Source organism: Stegodyphus dumicola, chromosome 2, assembly GCF_044657685.1.
Source record: "Stegodyphus dumicola isolate Sdum_Otavi_A_Nest chromosome 2, ASM4465768v1".
In the NCBI taxonomy this organism is placed as follows: Eukaryota; Metazoa; Arthropoda; class Arachnida; order Araneae; family Eresidae; genus Stegodyphus; species Stegodyphus dumicola.
The window spans coordinates 45482001-45498633 of record NC_140769.1 but is presented as its reverse complement, the minus strand read 5'-3'; the positions used below and the strand labels follow the sequence as shown (position 1 = coordinate 45498633).

The window sequence follows — 16633 nt, the reverse complement described above, 5'->3', positions numbered from 1 at the left end:
GCCTCAGAACATTGAAATTTTGTATATAGGACTGCTATAACATGTAGATGTGCACCTCGTATTTTGATTGCAATCGGCCGCACCAAACTTATATAAATATATTTATATATATATCCACTCTGTTACCCGACTCAGTGATCTCAGTTTCTTTACTCTTATATGTTGGTAAATTGTACATTTTTTGCTTTAAAAATGATTGTATTATGTTGTTTTTATCTTCCGGTTAAGGATTTTATGCCTTTAGTAAATCTGTGTGCAATATTTTTAGAATTATCAACAATTTTAAAGTTGTCTAAGTGCCGCAAAGCCTTTTTTTTTATGGCGGCCGTTGATGTTTACATTTGAAACAGGAGACTAGTGGATTTGTTGCCAATCTAGAGAAACTTAGCTTCGCAACAACAAAGATAACACATTCATTTATTATTGCCAATTAAATCATGCTTAATTCTTTCTGGAATTTTTTCGAGGAAATAAGTGTTCAAGATTTACTTCGTAATTTTTAATATAGATATTTTGAGTTTTTATGTATTTTTGCCTTCTTGCGAAGTGAGAACTGAATTAATTAAATGAGAAATACTCAGTCTGTGAAAAACTGTTTCATTTTTGTTTTGTTTGCTTAATTTCTTTTATACATCATTCTAGCTTTATTATAGTATTTGAATAGAACATGTGGCAACAATTAGATAATTCTATTCTTTAAATGATATAAATTTTGTGCATTATGAGTTATAATATGAATGAAATATATAAGTTAACTCTTATATAATTATTGGATTATATAACAGTTAGTTTCCATTATATAATTATTATATAAGTTAACTGTTATATAATTATTAATACTGTTAAGTGAATCTAGCACCGGAGTGTCGTTATGGTAAACATATACTAGAGTGAATTTTAAAGAATACATTTATTCTATTGTGGTTTATGCGCTGTCGGCGAAGTAGATTTAATTCAATCCAATAAGTTTAAATGAAATGCAAGAAAAAATGCGTATAATTTAATGTTCCGTACAAGGAAGTTGTGGTGTACACATCAGATTTTTTTACTTTGAAAAAGCTATTAAATGCAATCAGAGTTTTGATTTTTTACTTTTATGAGGTCACTCTGAATGACCTTTATCTTTTGTATTCTTTTTAATCTGCAGTTTTTGTAATTAAAATGTTAGTTAATGTAAACATATAAATCTTGTGTTTTAGAATATGTGCAAAATTTTCAGTCATGAAATGGATCTCTTAAAAGACAAATATATGGAGGCTGTTAGAATCTGTTATCAAAAAATTGTAGATGCCGATAAACTATATGCAGCAAAGTTATCTGAATTTTACTCTGAAATTATTGATACTGGATTGAATGTTGACGCTGAGATTAAAAATGATGAGGGGGAGCCTGTTGAATTAGATCCTATACTTCAACGGGTGAGTATTCTATATATTTAAACTTCATTATCTTAGTCAATTAGGTAAATAAGTTTGTATGCAAAAATTAGAATATAATTGAGAAATAATGTAGCAGAATAATTCCTATAAATAAAAAAATTGTTTTGTCTTGTGTTTATTTACTTAACTGTATATTAACAATTTTTTTATGTATGGAAACAATTTAATATTTTATTCCCAATTAAAATCATATGCATCTTATGATTTTTAAATTTTTGTAATAATAAATTTGTATTTTTCAAAATACAGTCTTGTGTTCTTAATTTGATTACCTAGGATTAAACATTATATACATATTCACAAAAATGCCACTATGAAAATAAGTCATTTGTATACACACATAAAATACTACTGTGTGAATTTCAATGTTCTGTATGGGATGTATTTCCTTCCCCCTCCTTTCTATTTTTTCCTTCACCTAGAAGTGAGCAATATTCTGAAGCTTATGCCAGTACATGTTGAATTCAATTCATGCAATTAAAACATCAGCTACATGGATTAAAAATTTCTACAAAATCTAGAAAAGTGACCTAATTTATTATACAACATTTATGAACTTACACATATGATGTCTATATAAAGATGTGACATCAGAATACTAGAATTTTTGCCCTATCATAACTCTTATAAGATCAGATGGTTTCAGGTTTGTAGCAGCTTACAAGTAGAAATATTTTTATTTGACTACAAAAAATAATGAAATTGTTTTCAAGCTTTATTGGATCAAAAATTGAATTTTATAAATTAGTAATATTTGCACATTTATTTATAACCTTTTATTTCATCCATAATGCATGTTATAATGGATTTTATTGTAAGAAGGCTCATCATGGTCATTTTTAGAATATAAGTTATGTTCAATGTCTGGGGAAAAAAATTAGCTTTTAGTTACTTGGAATTAGAAATCTCTGAATTTTTTATCCCAAACAATTAGATACAATTACTATCTCAAAATGCCTATTTTGAATATTTAAATAATGATGTTTAAATATTCAGATATGGCTTTCAAATAAAAATACATAATAAAATTTGATATAATGTAGAACTTGAAAATAACTTTTTTTTTTTTTTTTTTTTTTTTTTTTTTTGAATAATGAGGGGGAAAAAAAGAGCAGTGTTTAACATTGGTCTTAAGCTATATCTGAAGTAAGGATAAATTGATTTACATGCTGAAATTACAAAACATAATGGAATCTTGCGAAAGCTGAAAGAGGTTCTCCACAACTCTTTCTCTGAACCTAAATGGCAATCTCTTATTAATAGTTAAACTGCGTAATTGGAAGAGTAGATAGAAAGGAAATATAAACAGCTAATTGTAATAATATAGAACCCTATGTTTGTTGCAAATACTACGGAATTGAAAATGTAAAGTAATAAATGAAAATAGGAGTATTTAACTCAGAGAGGAACATTTTCTATTACTTACAATTTATAAAATAATAATAATAATTGAAGAGGGAGCAGGGAACAATTACCATCAAATTATGTTTTTTATTCAGTGTTTAATTTAATTATGAAATTTTGGATATGTAAAACAGTCATGTCCAGTCCTCTCGTTTTCATTTAATATAAAGGTGGTGTCATACAAGTTACGCGTTTTATTAAATATGAAGTTACAAACTTTGATTTGAATTGATATTTAAATTTCTGTAGTTGCATAAGTAATTCATATTTTTATATTTAAGCTTCTCAAAGGAAAAGATCTGATAGACACAGTTTTGCACTTGGGTGTTTCAATTCATACTTCTGTTTTGCATCTGCGAATTGAGAGATTGAAGGAATCACTTCAGAACTATAAAGACAAAGCATTGGAAGATATTCTTGAGAATGAAGTCATTTCAAAGCAAGGTGAACGAGTGAGGCATATTGTCATCTTTTGTAACAAGCAAAAAATATTTATTGAGAAACTATTTGCCAAGAACAGTACTTTCAGGCATCATCTAGGATATAAATAAATAGTTAAATTTGATGACTTCATGCTAAATAAAAATTACATGACAAAAAAGGAAGTATCTACTACTTCTCCTTAATAAATACCAAAATTAATTGAATTGTTAAATATACGTATTTATTTAATAAAAGATAATAAATGTTTAAAAGGGTATTGGTATAATGCAGAGTATTCCAAAAGGACTACAGAACTTGATAACTAATTATCTATTTAATGGTTCATCTAGATCAGCGATTCTCAACAGATGGCACACAAGAAAAAATTACGTGGTACTCAAAAAAACAAAATATTTTCAAGTATTAAATTCAAAAATTAAATACCCAACACTCTGTTAAGGTTTTTTCTGCAACACTTGTAAATTTATGTGATCTCAACTTTGTTTAAGGCCAATAGCCGCTCATAGACTTTAGCAAAATAATTGGTTTTTATTTTCACAAATATTATTTTAGCCATAGACATAAAAAAAAAAGTTGTTCATAAATGATGATTTTAAAAGGAATACTAGAAATGCAGTTTGTATTTACTAGGAAATAAAAATAAGTTCTTATGGTAATAGTATCTCATTAATTCTTTTGGTTAATCCATTTATTAGCATGTTGTCACCATTTCTGGGCTCATATTGCTCCATTTTCAATAAGAATAATTTTTACTTCCTTATACGAAGTAAAAAGGAAGTATTGTAATCACAAAAAATTTCGCATATCATATTTCAATGAAAATATCCATCGTGACCACTATCAAAAGCAATTTAACAATGTTTCTGTGTGACATCTGTATGTAAGGACAAAATAAAGGACTCTTTTTCCCTTAAAAAATTACAAAACTGATTTAAAATGGATTAAGACATTTTTTCATGGTGTCTATACATACGTACGTATCTCGCATAACTCAAATGTGTAGCTTCAGAAAATTGAAATTTTGTAAATAGGACTGTTATAACAATTAGATGAACAACTCCTATTTTGGTTGCATTTGACTCCACCAAAAGTATATAAAAATATGTGTATATATATATATATATATCCACTCTGTTATTCGGTTCATGAGCTCAGTTTCTTCATTCTTATATGATTGCAAAGTGTGCATTTTTTGCTTTAAAAAACTGGGTCTGAAGTTGCTAATACAGTTGATTAATGATGTTATATCTGTTCACTATAAAATAAAAATTTAGTTGGCTTATCACATATTAATCTGTTTTTTGAGACATAAGATTTGGAGTAAATATGATTTAACCATTGTCTTTTCCATTACAAATGGATTATGTTTAATGTATTATACCAATCAATTTATATTAATAATCTTGAAAAATGCAAACATTTTCTGTTTTTGATTTCCCAGAAGTAAAATCTCTCTTGCTTTCAGACAGAAATCTATAGCATCTTATGTGTGAGCAACTGTAAATCTAAGATTACAGATGTTATTTTACATATTTATAATATATAAAATTTTATATATTTATAATATGCAACTATATAATTTTAAGAATGATGCATTTTCTGAACGTACTGATAAATTTAAGATATGCGATTCTTTTTTAACTATTGTAAAAGCTGAAAACTGTGTCCCAGAATTTTTAATTTCTGTCTTCTTCACTCACTTTTAATTAATAATACAATGATTCTGCATGTTAAGATTTATTAGAATCTTAGCGTATAAATTTGATGAATTTAAAGCAGACACCCAATAAATTTCTATGATCTCATTGCTGCAAAGTAAAACTTCATTTTATGTCTATTTAAACAGTCATTTAGAACGCTTTGTTTTAAAATAAATTATGTGGCTGTGTATGTGATCTTCTGCCAAAATTAGTTGCCACTTATTTCTGGTTTTCAGAAATACAGATTAATATCAGGCAATAAAAAAGTAGCTGTTGTATTTTGAACAACTGAAACTGCCTGTTCCAGGTATTATACATTTTCTTAATGAAAGTGTTCTGTTTAGATAAGGAATATTACATATGTAAAATAAATTACACATATACTAAGCCTGTGAATGAGTATTTTATTTACAATGTATTTTTTCTTAAATTTCAGATAACAAACAGAATGTAAAACTACAAAACTGCAAAAATTCACTAACAAAGTAAAAGGCACAGAGCATTAGCTAGATGTTATCTAGCGTACTACATGACTTAGAATTGTTGCTTTCTAACTTGCTACTTGACTCAGAAAGGGATGAACTGAAAACAAAAAATGGCATAAATTGTTTTATAATCAAAAATTAATATCCTCAAATAAACATTTTTTAATATATTGTTTAATGCAGCATATATTTGTCTGCGTATAAATAGAATTACATGAAATTCATTCAGTTTTGCATATATATTTTTTGTTAAATACTTTAATGATGATATTCATTGTGCTGAAAAAAATTTGACTTCTAATTCTTGTGGATAGTTTGAATTCTAATAACTTAAATATATTTGTAGCATTTTTTCCCCAGACATCAGAAACGTGTATAGTTGGAGTATGATTCAATGTTGCTGAATCAGTGTTGCTAATTCCATCACTAACTTGATTGACAATAATCAAGTCAGTGTAAATAATGCTCTGAAATCATTGCAAAAAGAGCTGATATGTTATTCTTATTTATATTCCTCTTTAAATTTTTCAGAGATTACTTAAGACTATTAAGTTATTAGTTATGAAAAATTTTGGTTAACAAAAAATGGCATTTACATTATTTGATAACCTAATTTCTTTATCAAGTTTTTATATAATTATTTTAGAATTTTTTTTTAACTATAACATGCATCACCTATAAATTCTGACAAAGAATTTGGATGGCTCACCATTCCTACTTAAGTTAATGAGCAGTTATGTTACTGGGGGGATGACCTCGTATCTCCCCCGTGCATGTGGGATGTATGAATGCTGATTGGTTGAAGACAAAATATTTAAGAGGACTATATCTGTTAAGGAACAGAATGATTTTTTTCAAGAAAAATAGCTCATATTTATTTAGAAATGAGATGAATCTGTAATTTTGCATAAAGAGGAAAAAGTCTGAAAAGATCCAGATTTTAATGGTTTCCAGAGGGTTTGTTAAGGTTTTTCATGCTCTCGCTGAGTTCACAATTTACCAGTTTCTTCTCACACTTTTTTTTATTTTTTTTTTTTTGCACTCACCTTTATTAATACAACTTTTTTTGTCTTTTTAATTTTATTATTAAAATGACTTTCTTCATACTTGCCCCCACATAAAATTCAACAGCAAAATCACGAAATTTTTAAATGCAGCATAGTTTAGAATCTCAATACAATGTTAAGTGCATTAATTTTTTTTTTTTTTTTTTTTTTTTTTTTTTTTTTTCAGTGCAAAAATCAGTTTATCATCTTTGTGTTCAGCTTTCTTAGTAAGACGACTTGCGCAACTTCTTCACGTTTATGGCATAACAGCAAAATCGCAAAATGCTTAAAAATAACATACATTTAGAATTTCCGATAGAATGTTAAGTGTTGACATACTTTTTTTTTTTATTTGCTATATTATTTCTTTCAAAATAATACATGACAATATTTGGTGGCAACATTCTCTTATTTGAAAAGTGATATGGGCAGAACACCAGAGACAAACCCTTGACCTGGTTCATGCTTTACAGGGGGTTTGCATCCATACTCTGGAGACTGTCCAAGGGGATACAGTCCCCTTGAGTTTTTACAAAACATGGGACCGAAGGACTTTATGACAAATTATAAAATAAAGACACCTGTACGTCTGGGTACCATTTCAGGAACAACAAATAATCAGGAATGTGGTCCATACTAATGCTAGTCAACCCCCCCCCCAGGGGACTGAATGAGACCAAACCTCCAAAGACAGCCACATATCGTACGATGTAATGACTCCACAGGGCAGACAAGACAGTACCAGTATGCTCCCTGCCAAGCCTGAACCATTCCTCGAATAAGCAGAGGTTCTAGTTCTGTGAAGACTGATTATATACTGCTTACAGATCCTAGCTAGTACAAAAGGTGAGGATCCAGATTAATAGCATCTCTAGTGCTGAAAAAAAGACTTTTATTAAGATTTCAAAATTAATGGCCATGGAATGCAATTTTCTCTCCAGAAAATTATGAGTATGGCATTCAGGGCTCTTGAGAGGTAATATTGGTGATAAGTCCAATGAAGTTGCAATCGTCACTTTTTTTTAATGAATGCATATTTTGAATATCAATAAAACTCATTTTTTAAAGATTCAGATTAAAACTTTTAATTACTTTTTAAGTTTCAGTCCAGCTGATGGAAATGGATAAAGATTTAAGTTTTCAAATACGAATTTTCTTTTTTAAGATTTGTGAAATTGCAGGATTTCAATGCCTCATTTCTAATATGTATCATTAATTCTTCGAAATAATTTGTAATTTGTCTGTCTTGTGCAGTTTCATAATAAAATATCCATATAATTTCTAGTTAAGTATTTTTAAAATGCTTGAATTTTTTGAATACATTAAAAAAAGAACTACAGTGATAAAAGAAATTTAAAATGTAGAAAAATTTCTCAGTGATGCATTATGCAAAAAATCTTGGAAATTTATTCAGTAAAGCTGGGTTTAAAAAGTCTTAGATTGTTTAGAAGTACAACTTGAAATGCATAAAAGGTATTATTTGTGTATAAAATATAATAATATTACATATTAAATCAGAGTGAGAGTTTGGAACTTTTATGGAAGTGAAGGAAATAAATGAAATTTAGCATTTTTTTGTGAATTAAGAAATGTTAATTGATGTATCTATAATAAACTTTATATTTCTTTAAGTTTTGTAATTAAAATGAAATAAGTTACCTTTTTTTGTTGGATCGACGTCCAATATGCAGAATTACTGGGCCTTGTTTGATTTTTTTAAATGCTGCTATTGCCTCAGAATGAGACAAACCTTGTAAAGTTTGGCCATTTAATGTGTAGATTTCATCTCCTGTAAAGAAATTATTGTACATATGGAATAAGTATTTGAAATCATTATAAACAAATCTTCATTAAATATCTTAACACCAAAATAATTTGTAGTTACATTTCAGGTGTAAGGAGATTATTTTAAAATATTCAATATGAAAACAGAAATTAAACTAGCAGATGCATGAGTTCTTAAATTTAAATAAAATTAGTTAAAAATTATTTTTTTTAACCTTTTGATGGTCATTAATGAGGTCAGCTTGCATTACAGTTTCACACCACACTAGGAGCAAATGAACATAGCTCACCTTATAAATTTACAACTAATAGATATTGCACGTATGTGAGATGAAAGAACTGCTTAATCTCGCAACTGCCAAGGGTTTAAATAAAAGCTGTATATTAAAGTATTTAATTTCGGTTTTGATCTCTTAGAAGTTGTAGCAACTAAATTTTCCATTTGGGGCATGTAATTGAATGTATTTTTTCTTCTGGTGTCAGCTATAATACTTTTCAGAATTGTTTAAAGGTTCTGCTAATTATGGAAGGTGATAAAAACTGCATACACGCTTTAATTCATTTAATATTAACATAAACACATACTTTTCACTTGCAAAAATTTTCAAAACAAAATATATTAAGTTAACCCGTAACAGGGGACGTGCGGTCTGACGGACTGCGCCACATGTTCCTCCCATCACCCCTATTGCATGCTTTGTCCAAGTGAATGGATTCTTCCCCTAGCTTCACGTTTCGTGACCTTCTTTCTGACCCCTTCATATCAGAATGCTTTGGCAAGTGTATCTGTTGAAATTCTTCTAGAGCGGTCTGTGAGACCTCACCTCTCTCTCAGTGTTACAATTTTCGGCAGTAGTGAACACATGGCTCTGAAGTTAGGTCCGCGGAGATTCATTTATCCTTCTGATCCACATTATGTAGAAGAACTGAAAAAAATTCTAGACGAAGTTGGAAGTTATTTTAGTGAAGAAGATGACTGTGAAGAAAATTTCTGCGAAAAAAGGCGAGCAGTGGTTTTGATGTCATCACTGCATTATTCGATAGAAACAGACTCGAAGACACAGAAACCTGAAATACGAGTAATTGGTTTTTATAACAGGACCAAAGGTGGTGTTGATGCTTTAGATGAAAAATGTTCTGTCCATTCCTGTAGTAGGAGAACAACGCATTGGCCTATGGCTCTTTTCTACCAGTTAGTAGATATGAGTACAGTAAACACATACATTTTGCACCAAGGTTATAACCAAAACCCTGTTATGACCAGAATGGTGTTTTCGAAAGAATTAGCGAGAGAATTAGTCCAACCACTACTACACACGAGAGGGAAAAATCCAAGAATAAATCAAGAGTTGCACCTGACAATAAAGCGGATTTTCGGAAAAGAAGCTGAGTCTAAGGATGTGGAGCAGTGCACAAAAGAAGCAAAATTAAAATCAAGGAAAACATGTCGTCTGTGCCCCCTAAGCAAGAAAAGAAAGACAGTATATTTATGTTTATCTTGCCAAGACCCTGTTTGTTTGGAATGCACACAAAAGTTATGCAATGAATATGCTAAAGAAGACGAAAACTAAATTGTTTACTATCAGAAAATCAGTGAGATACTGATATTTTAGGTACTGTCAAAATTTTTCTGTATTGTGCTACATACAATTTTCTGCGGTTAAAATTTGCTTTGAATATTAACTAATATAGAGAAAATAGTTAATTCAAAATAGATGCATTCTTATTTTTAGTTTTATAGAATTTAGTGCAGCATATGATTTTCATCGAAAAATTTGAGGCTATGGGGAAATTTTCTGGGAAAACTTTAATTTTACTTTAAAGTGTAAAAACATATTTTCTTTTCAGATTAAAATGTTCAAAGAACATCTAAGTGAAATATCATGATGATATTTTAATTAGACGATTTTTAAAAATTTATTATAATGCGCGGTCTATGAGACCGCACGGCTCCTGTTATGTTCAACTTTTTCACCTCCTCTGTTACGGGTTAATGAAAATAGTTTTCAAGTTAGGGATAAAACAATGCTTATTCAAAGTAGGTTGATTAGCTTTGTAAATATGAACGTTATCATTTTATGCACACTGAGCACTAATTCCTATTGGTAACAAATATATTGTTCTTTGATAAGTTAAATGTGAAAATTATGTACATATAGATGCACAATTTGCAGATATGCATAATAAATATTTTTATTTCAAATTTAATAAGTTTAACAAGTTTTAAGTTTTATCAAAACAGACCTAATGATCATTAAAATGACCAACTTTTGTCTTGCAATCACTACATTACTTAATAGTATTGAAACATTATCTAATTAATTCGCAAACATTTGTCAATTTTGCATACAGAGGTATGAAACTTTTTGTACTTAATTGAAGCATAAAAGAACATTGACTAATTATGGAGGTCATGAAACTATAATTGGAAATATGTGTCTAAGATCAGCATTTAAAGAAATAAAGCTTTTAGCTATTTTTATCAACTTACCATAATAACTGTTTTAAAATAGCACATGCTAATGTTAAATCATTTAAATGCATGTAGTTGCTATTTGGCAACATGCTTATATTTAGTCATGTAAATCAAATAAAAATGCAAATTTTAGCTTGCTGCAAAGTATAACCAAGTTTTGAAAGTTTCAGTGTAACACTAAATGATCATTATTGTGAGTTGATGTGTAGGGTGTGGACATTATTTGTGTTTACAAATTTTTGATTTTGTGTTTTGATGCATTCAAAATTTTAAAATTGTTTGAACAAGTTTATAAGAGGTATGTCAGGACTTAGAAGAGAAGGGCTAGCTCATAGAGCTTTTCCCCCTGAAGCAGAAAGTGAGAAGTGATGATCATGATGACACTGAGCGCGCCAATATAATTCACAGCTTGGAAATTAGCGTTTTTGAACCAGCGTTTAAAATGAGCTGTGTGTGAAAGATAGCTATAATTTGGAAGAGGCAATGTTACTGCTTTATGCATTTTAGACTAAACCATTAAAAAATTTAATAATGCTTACTCAATTTTAAAATAATAGATAAAATGTGCTACTCTTTTAACATAAAGTTCCGTGGTTTTTTTAAAATTTTTATTTGCAGGTTTTTTTATTTAATGCACGTTTATTTCTAATCATTTCTTTGTTTGCATGCTAACTGAGAGAATTTTTATACTGCTTCTAAGATAACTATAATAGCAGCTATTTAAATTTACTCAAAAAACAACTTTACATTGACATAGGTTTAAACATATATGACATATATGGCAACATTTCTGCTAACCTACGTTTGATTTTTTGCCTAATTGTAAATTTTACATTGTTGTAATTCTCTTCCGATTCAATATAATAGATATTTTTTTAAATAATTTTGTAATTTATACTTAAATCTATATTACAATTAAATAAATGTATATAACTTGTTATTCTTGTTGGTACTATTTTGGTACTATTCATAATACTGAAGATATTATCGATTAACTCATAGATAGAAGTCAGATGCTTTCTGATTTCCTGTGGGGTAGAGTATACCTTTTGCGGTACTTTTTGAAAATAATGTTTTCTCTGGAGCTACTTTTTGTCTCTCGTTTCCCTTGACCATTAAATAAATAATTTGGTTTTAGTTTGTGACACAATTTGATTTCTTCTCAATCTCTATTTAAAACCTCTTTAATAATATCAAATTTAAAACAAATCCTCTATCTAAAACGCGGTTTCTCAGTAATTTGAGGCAGAGCGCGAAATGAGACCTCTGATTAAGACAAACTGCACATTTTCAAAAGAACCAACTTAGTCCAGTTTAGAGTCATAGCAGAGTTTTCAATCTAGATGCATTTCGTCGAAACTGAGAACGCATATTTTTTCTACAGAATACAAATATTCGCCTCTTTCCTTCTTTAGAGTAAGAACATTACTTTGAATTCTTGGACTACACTAAAATTTAGAAAACACTAAAAAATAAAATAAACCCTATTTCTTTAATTTGATAATACTAGGTAAAGATATTCCAATTTTTTTCTTAATTTTTTTTCTTTCCAAAAAGATGACAGAGCTCTTATGACAATGCAACGTGAAATATTTTCACTAGTCCACCTGATTTTTTTTCTTCTTTTTCAGTAATGCATTAATCTGCGTCTTTATAAAAATAGGCTTTAGACATTTTTCCAAATTCTCTGATTTGTGCTCCCCCCAAATTTCGCTTTTTGAGATTTTAATTTCTGATACCAATTTCTGTCTAGATGTCGTCCACCTTCTTTGTCGCTGAACAAACATTCTAAAATTTTTCTTTTCTCTATTTTTCAATACTTTAATAAAATTTAATACAATTTTCTAAGGATATTATTTTGTTCTTCAAATTATCAATGCATTCTTGTTTATCCTTAAACATTCAAGATGATCTACATTTTCATTTGTGAGTTTTATTTCAAAATCATTAAATTTTGATTTATTATTGTCATCATCAATTTCGATTTATTATTGTCATCATAATTTACTTTCGGCACAGCATTCCATTTCAACAGTTTCTTTTTGTGGCTATCCAAACAAGCGATTTTTCATATCATCTTCATAAACACTGCATAGAAAATGTTCGCTGCAGACTTTTATGCTCTTCACATTAATAAAATCTTCTCTTTGACATTTGTGTATCCATTCTTTCGTCAAAAGCAAACTCTCATTTGGATCCTTTGGTCCCATGAAATAAAATATCTCATTATTTCATACTTCTGTAAGTGCTACGACACGTTACTGCAGCGTAAAAAGCCATATTACGTAAACGATACTTTACAATATAGATTTAAAATAAAAACTGACTAAAATTACATATATATAAATTATTTTAAATATATACATTATTAGAAAACAGATATATATATTATTAAAATTAATTTGGGATATGTAACCTCTAGAAAATCATCTCGCAGCTCAATGAAACTACTGTTTTAAGCGCAGGAAATCAGGACAGGTGGCATCACAGTGACGTCAGATTATTGCCTGTTACGTCCCCCCATCAGGCTCGCGTCGGCGAGGAGTCGAACAAAGAAATGAGCTAGCCCTTCTATTTATCCCTGGAGGTATGTATTGATACATAAAATTATTATTATACATTTGCCTATTATATATATATATTTTTTGCATAATGTAGCCATTTGGCAAAAATAATATTTTTTCAAAATTGAAATAAAAACTTAGTTTGGATTTTTAAAATTTTTTCTATCTTTTTTGATATTAATTCTAGTGTATTTTTGACTTATATGTAAAAAATAAAATAAAAAAATTTATGTATTTAAGTTAAATATGTTTATGTTAAAATTATTTTAGGAAGGATATTAGAGCTTAGCATTATTACAATCATATGGCATTCATTTCAAGAAATATATTTAATTATTTTAAGTAAGCATTTTTAACACATACCAGATTTAAGAGATGCATTTCAACATGAATATTATGAATCAGCAACATATATTCTTTGTTTGAAATTGATGTCAACTGAAAACTCTCTATTTTTATTATTATTATTATTTATTACTTCTCCTTCTTTTTTTTTTTTTTTTTTTTTTAAGAAAAGCAGAATATTTATTCCTGAAGAGAAACGGCTACTGTTGTTGTTGTTTGTTGCCAGAGCATCAAGGAGGTTGGACTTTCCACCCTAATTTTGAGGATCTGCCACTCCTCTTCCCTAAGACCAAACCAAACGAGAGGACTTTTAGCTCACCATATATTTAGAGTGCCCCCATGCCGCAAAGACACTATACATTTATAAACATCCATGTCTTCTCAGGGATTCAAACCCAGGCACTTCAGTACCACGGTAAGCTCCTCTAACCACTATACTTACTGTCCATGCAGTGAAAGGACCATTATATTCTTGAAATGCAGTGGCCTTTGCCAACTGATAATGACTTGCAAATACAGGTTAACTTTTGCCAATTATTAGTATTCTTAACACATGTTGAATGTGGTTCAAAGGCTTAAATAATAAGAATTACATATGGCCAACTTCAGTTTATAGTTTTTCAAAATAAGTTCCACAGCAATATCACACTTTGCATTGTTTTTACATTCACATTATGCCATTCTGATTTCCTATAAAATGAAAATTAGATGCAATTTGATGACTGAATATAACAAGTTTAATTTGTAGACAGTTTTTAATCTCACTTATTTTCATCAAAAGGTGATATCCTCTACAAAATAACTACTGTGTTTTGTGCTGAATCGTACAAGTTTAGTAACAATCTCTATTAATGGCATAGTCATTCAATATTTTAATTTCTTTTTAATGGGAGAAGAAATACACATTTAAAAAAACTGGTATATTTTTAAATGTGTGAAATTTATTTATCTACTAATTTTTTACCTTCTTTGAGACAACCAGTTTCTGCAGCTTGTCCATTTGCAAAAATGGTTTTTACATAAAACCCAAGTTCTCCTTTTGGCGAGTCTTTTCCTCCTACAATACTGAAACCCAAACTCTTGCGTCCAGGCCCCTTTTCAAATACTACTGTATGTAATGATAACTGAGATGATTTGGGTCGCCTTGGTAGTGTACAAATACCATTGCTCCCCATCTGAAACATAAAATTACATTTATTTTTCTAAATAAAGCAGAATATTTATATATTTTTGCACATATGACAGAAATTCTTATCCCATATAGTATAAATTAAATTGGAACAGAATTTTTGGTCACAAAAAATATTAATATCTGAGTTACTGAAAAGGTATATAGCTAAAAGGTTGGTATATGTATTTATGAAAACAGACAGTGCAATTTATATATATTGTCATAATAATAATGCAAAAAGTAATGAATTTTTAAATTAGTTTGTATTAAATTGCAATTTGCATAAATTAAATTGCATAAATTTGTTCTTACATTTAAGATCTAATCTTTAAATATTTCATCGTGAATAAAAATACTATTTTGTATTTAATCATGATGAGCTGCTGATGCATCAAGAGTGTGCTGAACTTCAAAATTAATTTTTTTTCAATTTTATCATAATCATCATATTTAAAAACTTTTATTCCCCCTCCTTTATCCCAAGTGCAGAGGTTATGCACTTGGGCATTATTTATTATGTCTTCTCCAACAATACCAAAAAAAGACATACATATATATAAGATATAACAAAATACTTAGCTGCTTTAAGAAAAATTGACAACCTCAAAATTAACTATTCTAGATTTGGTGCTCTTCCCCTAAATTCATCTGTTCTCCCAAATTTGAGATCCTTCCGTGCTATATAACAACCTAAAATTAACCAATCACAGATTAGCTGTACTTATAAATCAGACTTGATATAAATACTCTTGGCACAATAAACTACGTCATTCCTTTCCCTAGCTTCCACCCTGCAAAGAATGCTGTCCTATCTAAAATGCCTACATCTTACTTTTAAATTCAGGGTAAACAGCATTTACCATATTTCATTATTATTGGATAAATAGCTACCAAGCTGGTTTTATATGCATGAAATAAAAATTGGGAATTTATCAAATTCATTTTGTGTCAGCGTCATTTTCCCATCCTGCCACTCTGCCATCATGACTACGCACTCTGATGTTTTCGTAACAATGTACGAGGCATATATATTCATTATAATAAATTTTACTACAAACATGCAGGATTAAACAGTTTACCTCATTTAGGAAGGATTACCTGTTATATAAAAGAAAGACTATTTATTGCAGATACATTAAAAACTATCCCAATTCTAATTGCAGTAGATAATTTGAGAATGTATAAATATTTTTTTTTTAGAATAATAAAAGCTTAGATTTTATTATTTGCAAGTGATAATTTGGCCTGTTGCATTTACACACAATTTTATAGTATGATTTTTTTCTTTTATTATTAATATATAGTGTTTTTATCTGTATTACGGTTCAACAAAAATACTGAAACACAGGGTAATAGAATGTATTACTTTGTAATATAAACATCTTGAATTATCCTTTAAAATGGATGAATAGGTCTTTTGTGCTGAATAGGATGTTATAAAACTTCCTACCAAAACCTGCTCGAGTTATTGAAAAGCTGTTGAAAGTGGATAATGTATCTGAGCTATCTAAAACCAGTCACTGCCATCATCTTATACTATTGAAGTCCTATGATTCATATATGATGAGAAACCTGTTCAGCCTACAATAGGGCCAGCAGAATAATATGACATGGCTGCCTAAATCATAATCAAACCTCTCTCATGCTTCACTATTTGCAAAAGGCAATCTACATCAAAAACTTACATTGGTGAATTGCATGTGTAAACTCAGCTGCTACTTGGAGTCAGTGTACAAGCTGATTATCAGACTATAATAAGTACTGATAATCTTCA

General features: G+C 29.1%; 2 protein-coding genes across 5 annotated transcripts in view; one reads left to right on the top strand and one right to left on the bottom strand.

Moving 5' to 3' along the window:
* Positions 1 to 5378, top strand: part of LOC118199043 (uncharacterized) — a 75154-nt gene extending 69776 nt beyond the window's left edge. Inside the window, exons 10-11 of the mRNA XM_085809843.1 lie at positions 1200 to 1418; positions 3125 to 5378. Of these exons, the coding sequence (XP_085665969.1) occupies positions 1200 to 1418; positions 3125 to 3394 (489 nt within the window). The 3' untranslated portion in view covers positions 3395 to 5378. The remainder of the gene's footprint in view (positions 1 to 1199; positions 1419 to 3124) is intronic.
* Positions 5372 to 16633, bottom strand: part of LOC118199042 (uncharacterized) — a 450062-nt gene continuing 438800 nt past the window's right edge. For all 4 annotated transcript variants that reach the window (XM_085810642.1, XM_085810641.1, XM_085810643.1 and 1 more), the window contains 3 exons: positions 14653 to 14863; positions 8178 to 8307; positions 5372 to 5569 (listed from right to left, as the gene is read on the bottom strand). In XM_085810642.1, the coding sequence (XP_085666768.1) occupies positions 5494 to 5569; positions 8178 to 8307; positions 14653 to 14863 (417 nt within the window). In that variant the 3' untranslated portion in view covers positions 5372 to 5493. The remainder of the gene's footprint in view (positions 5570 to 8177; positions 8308 to 14652; positions 14864 to 16633) is intronic.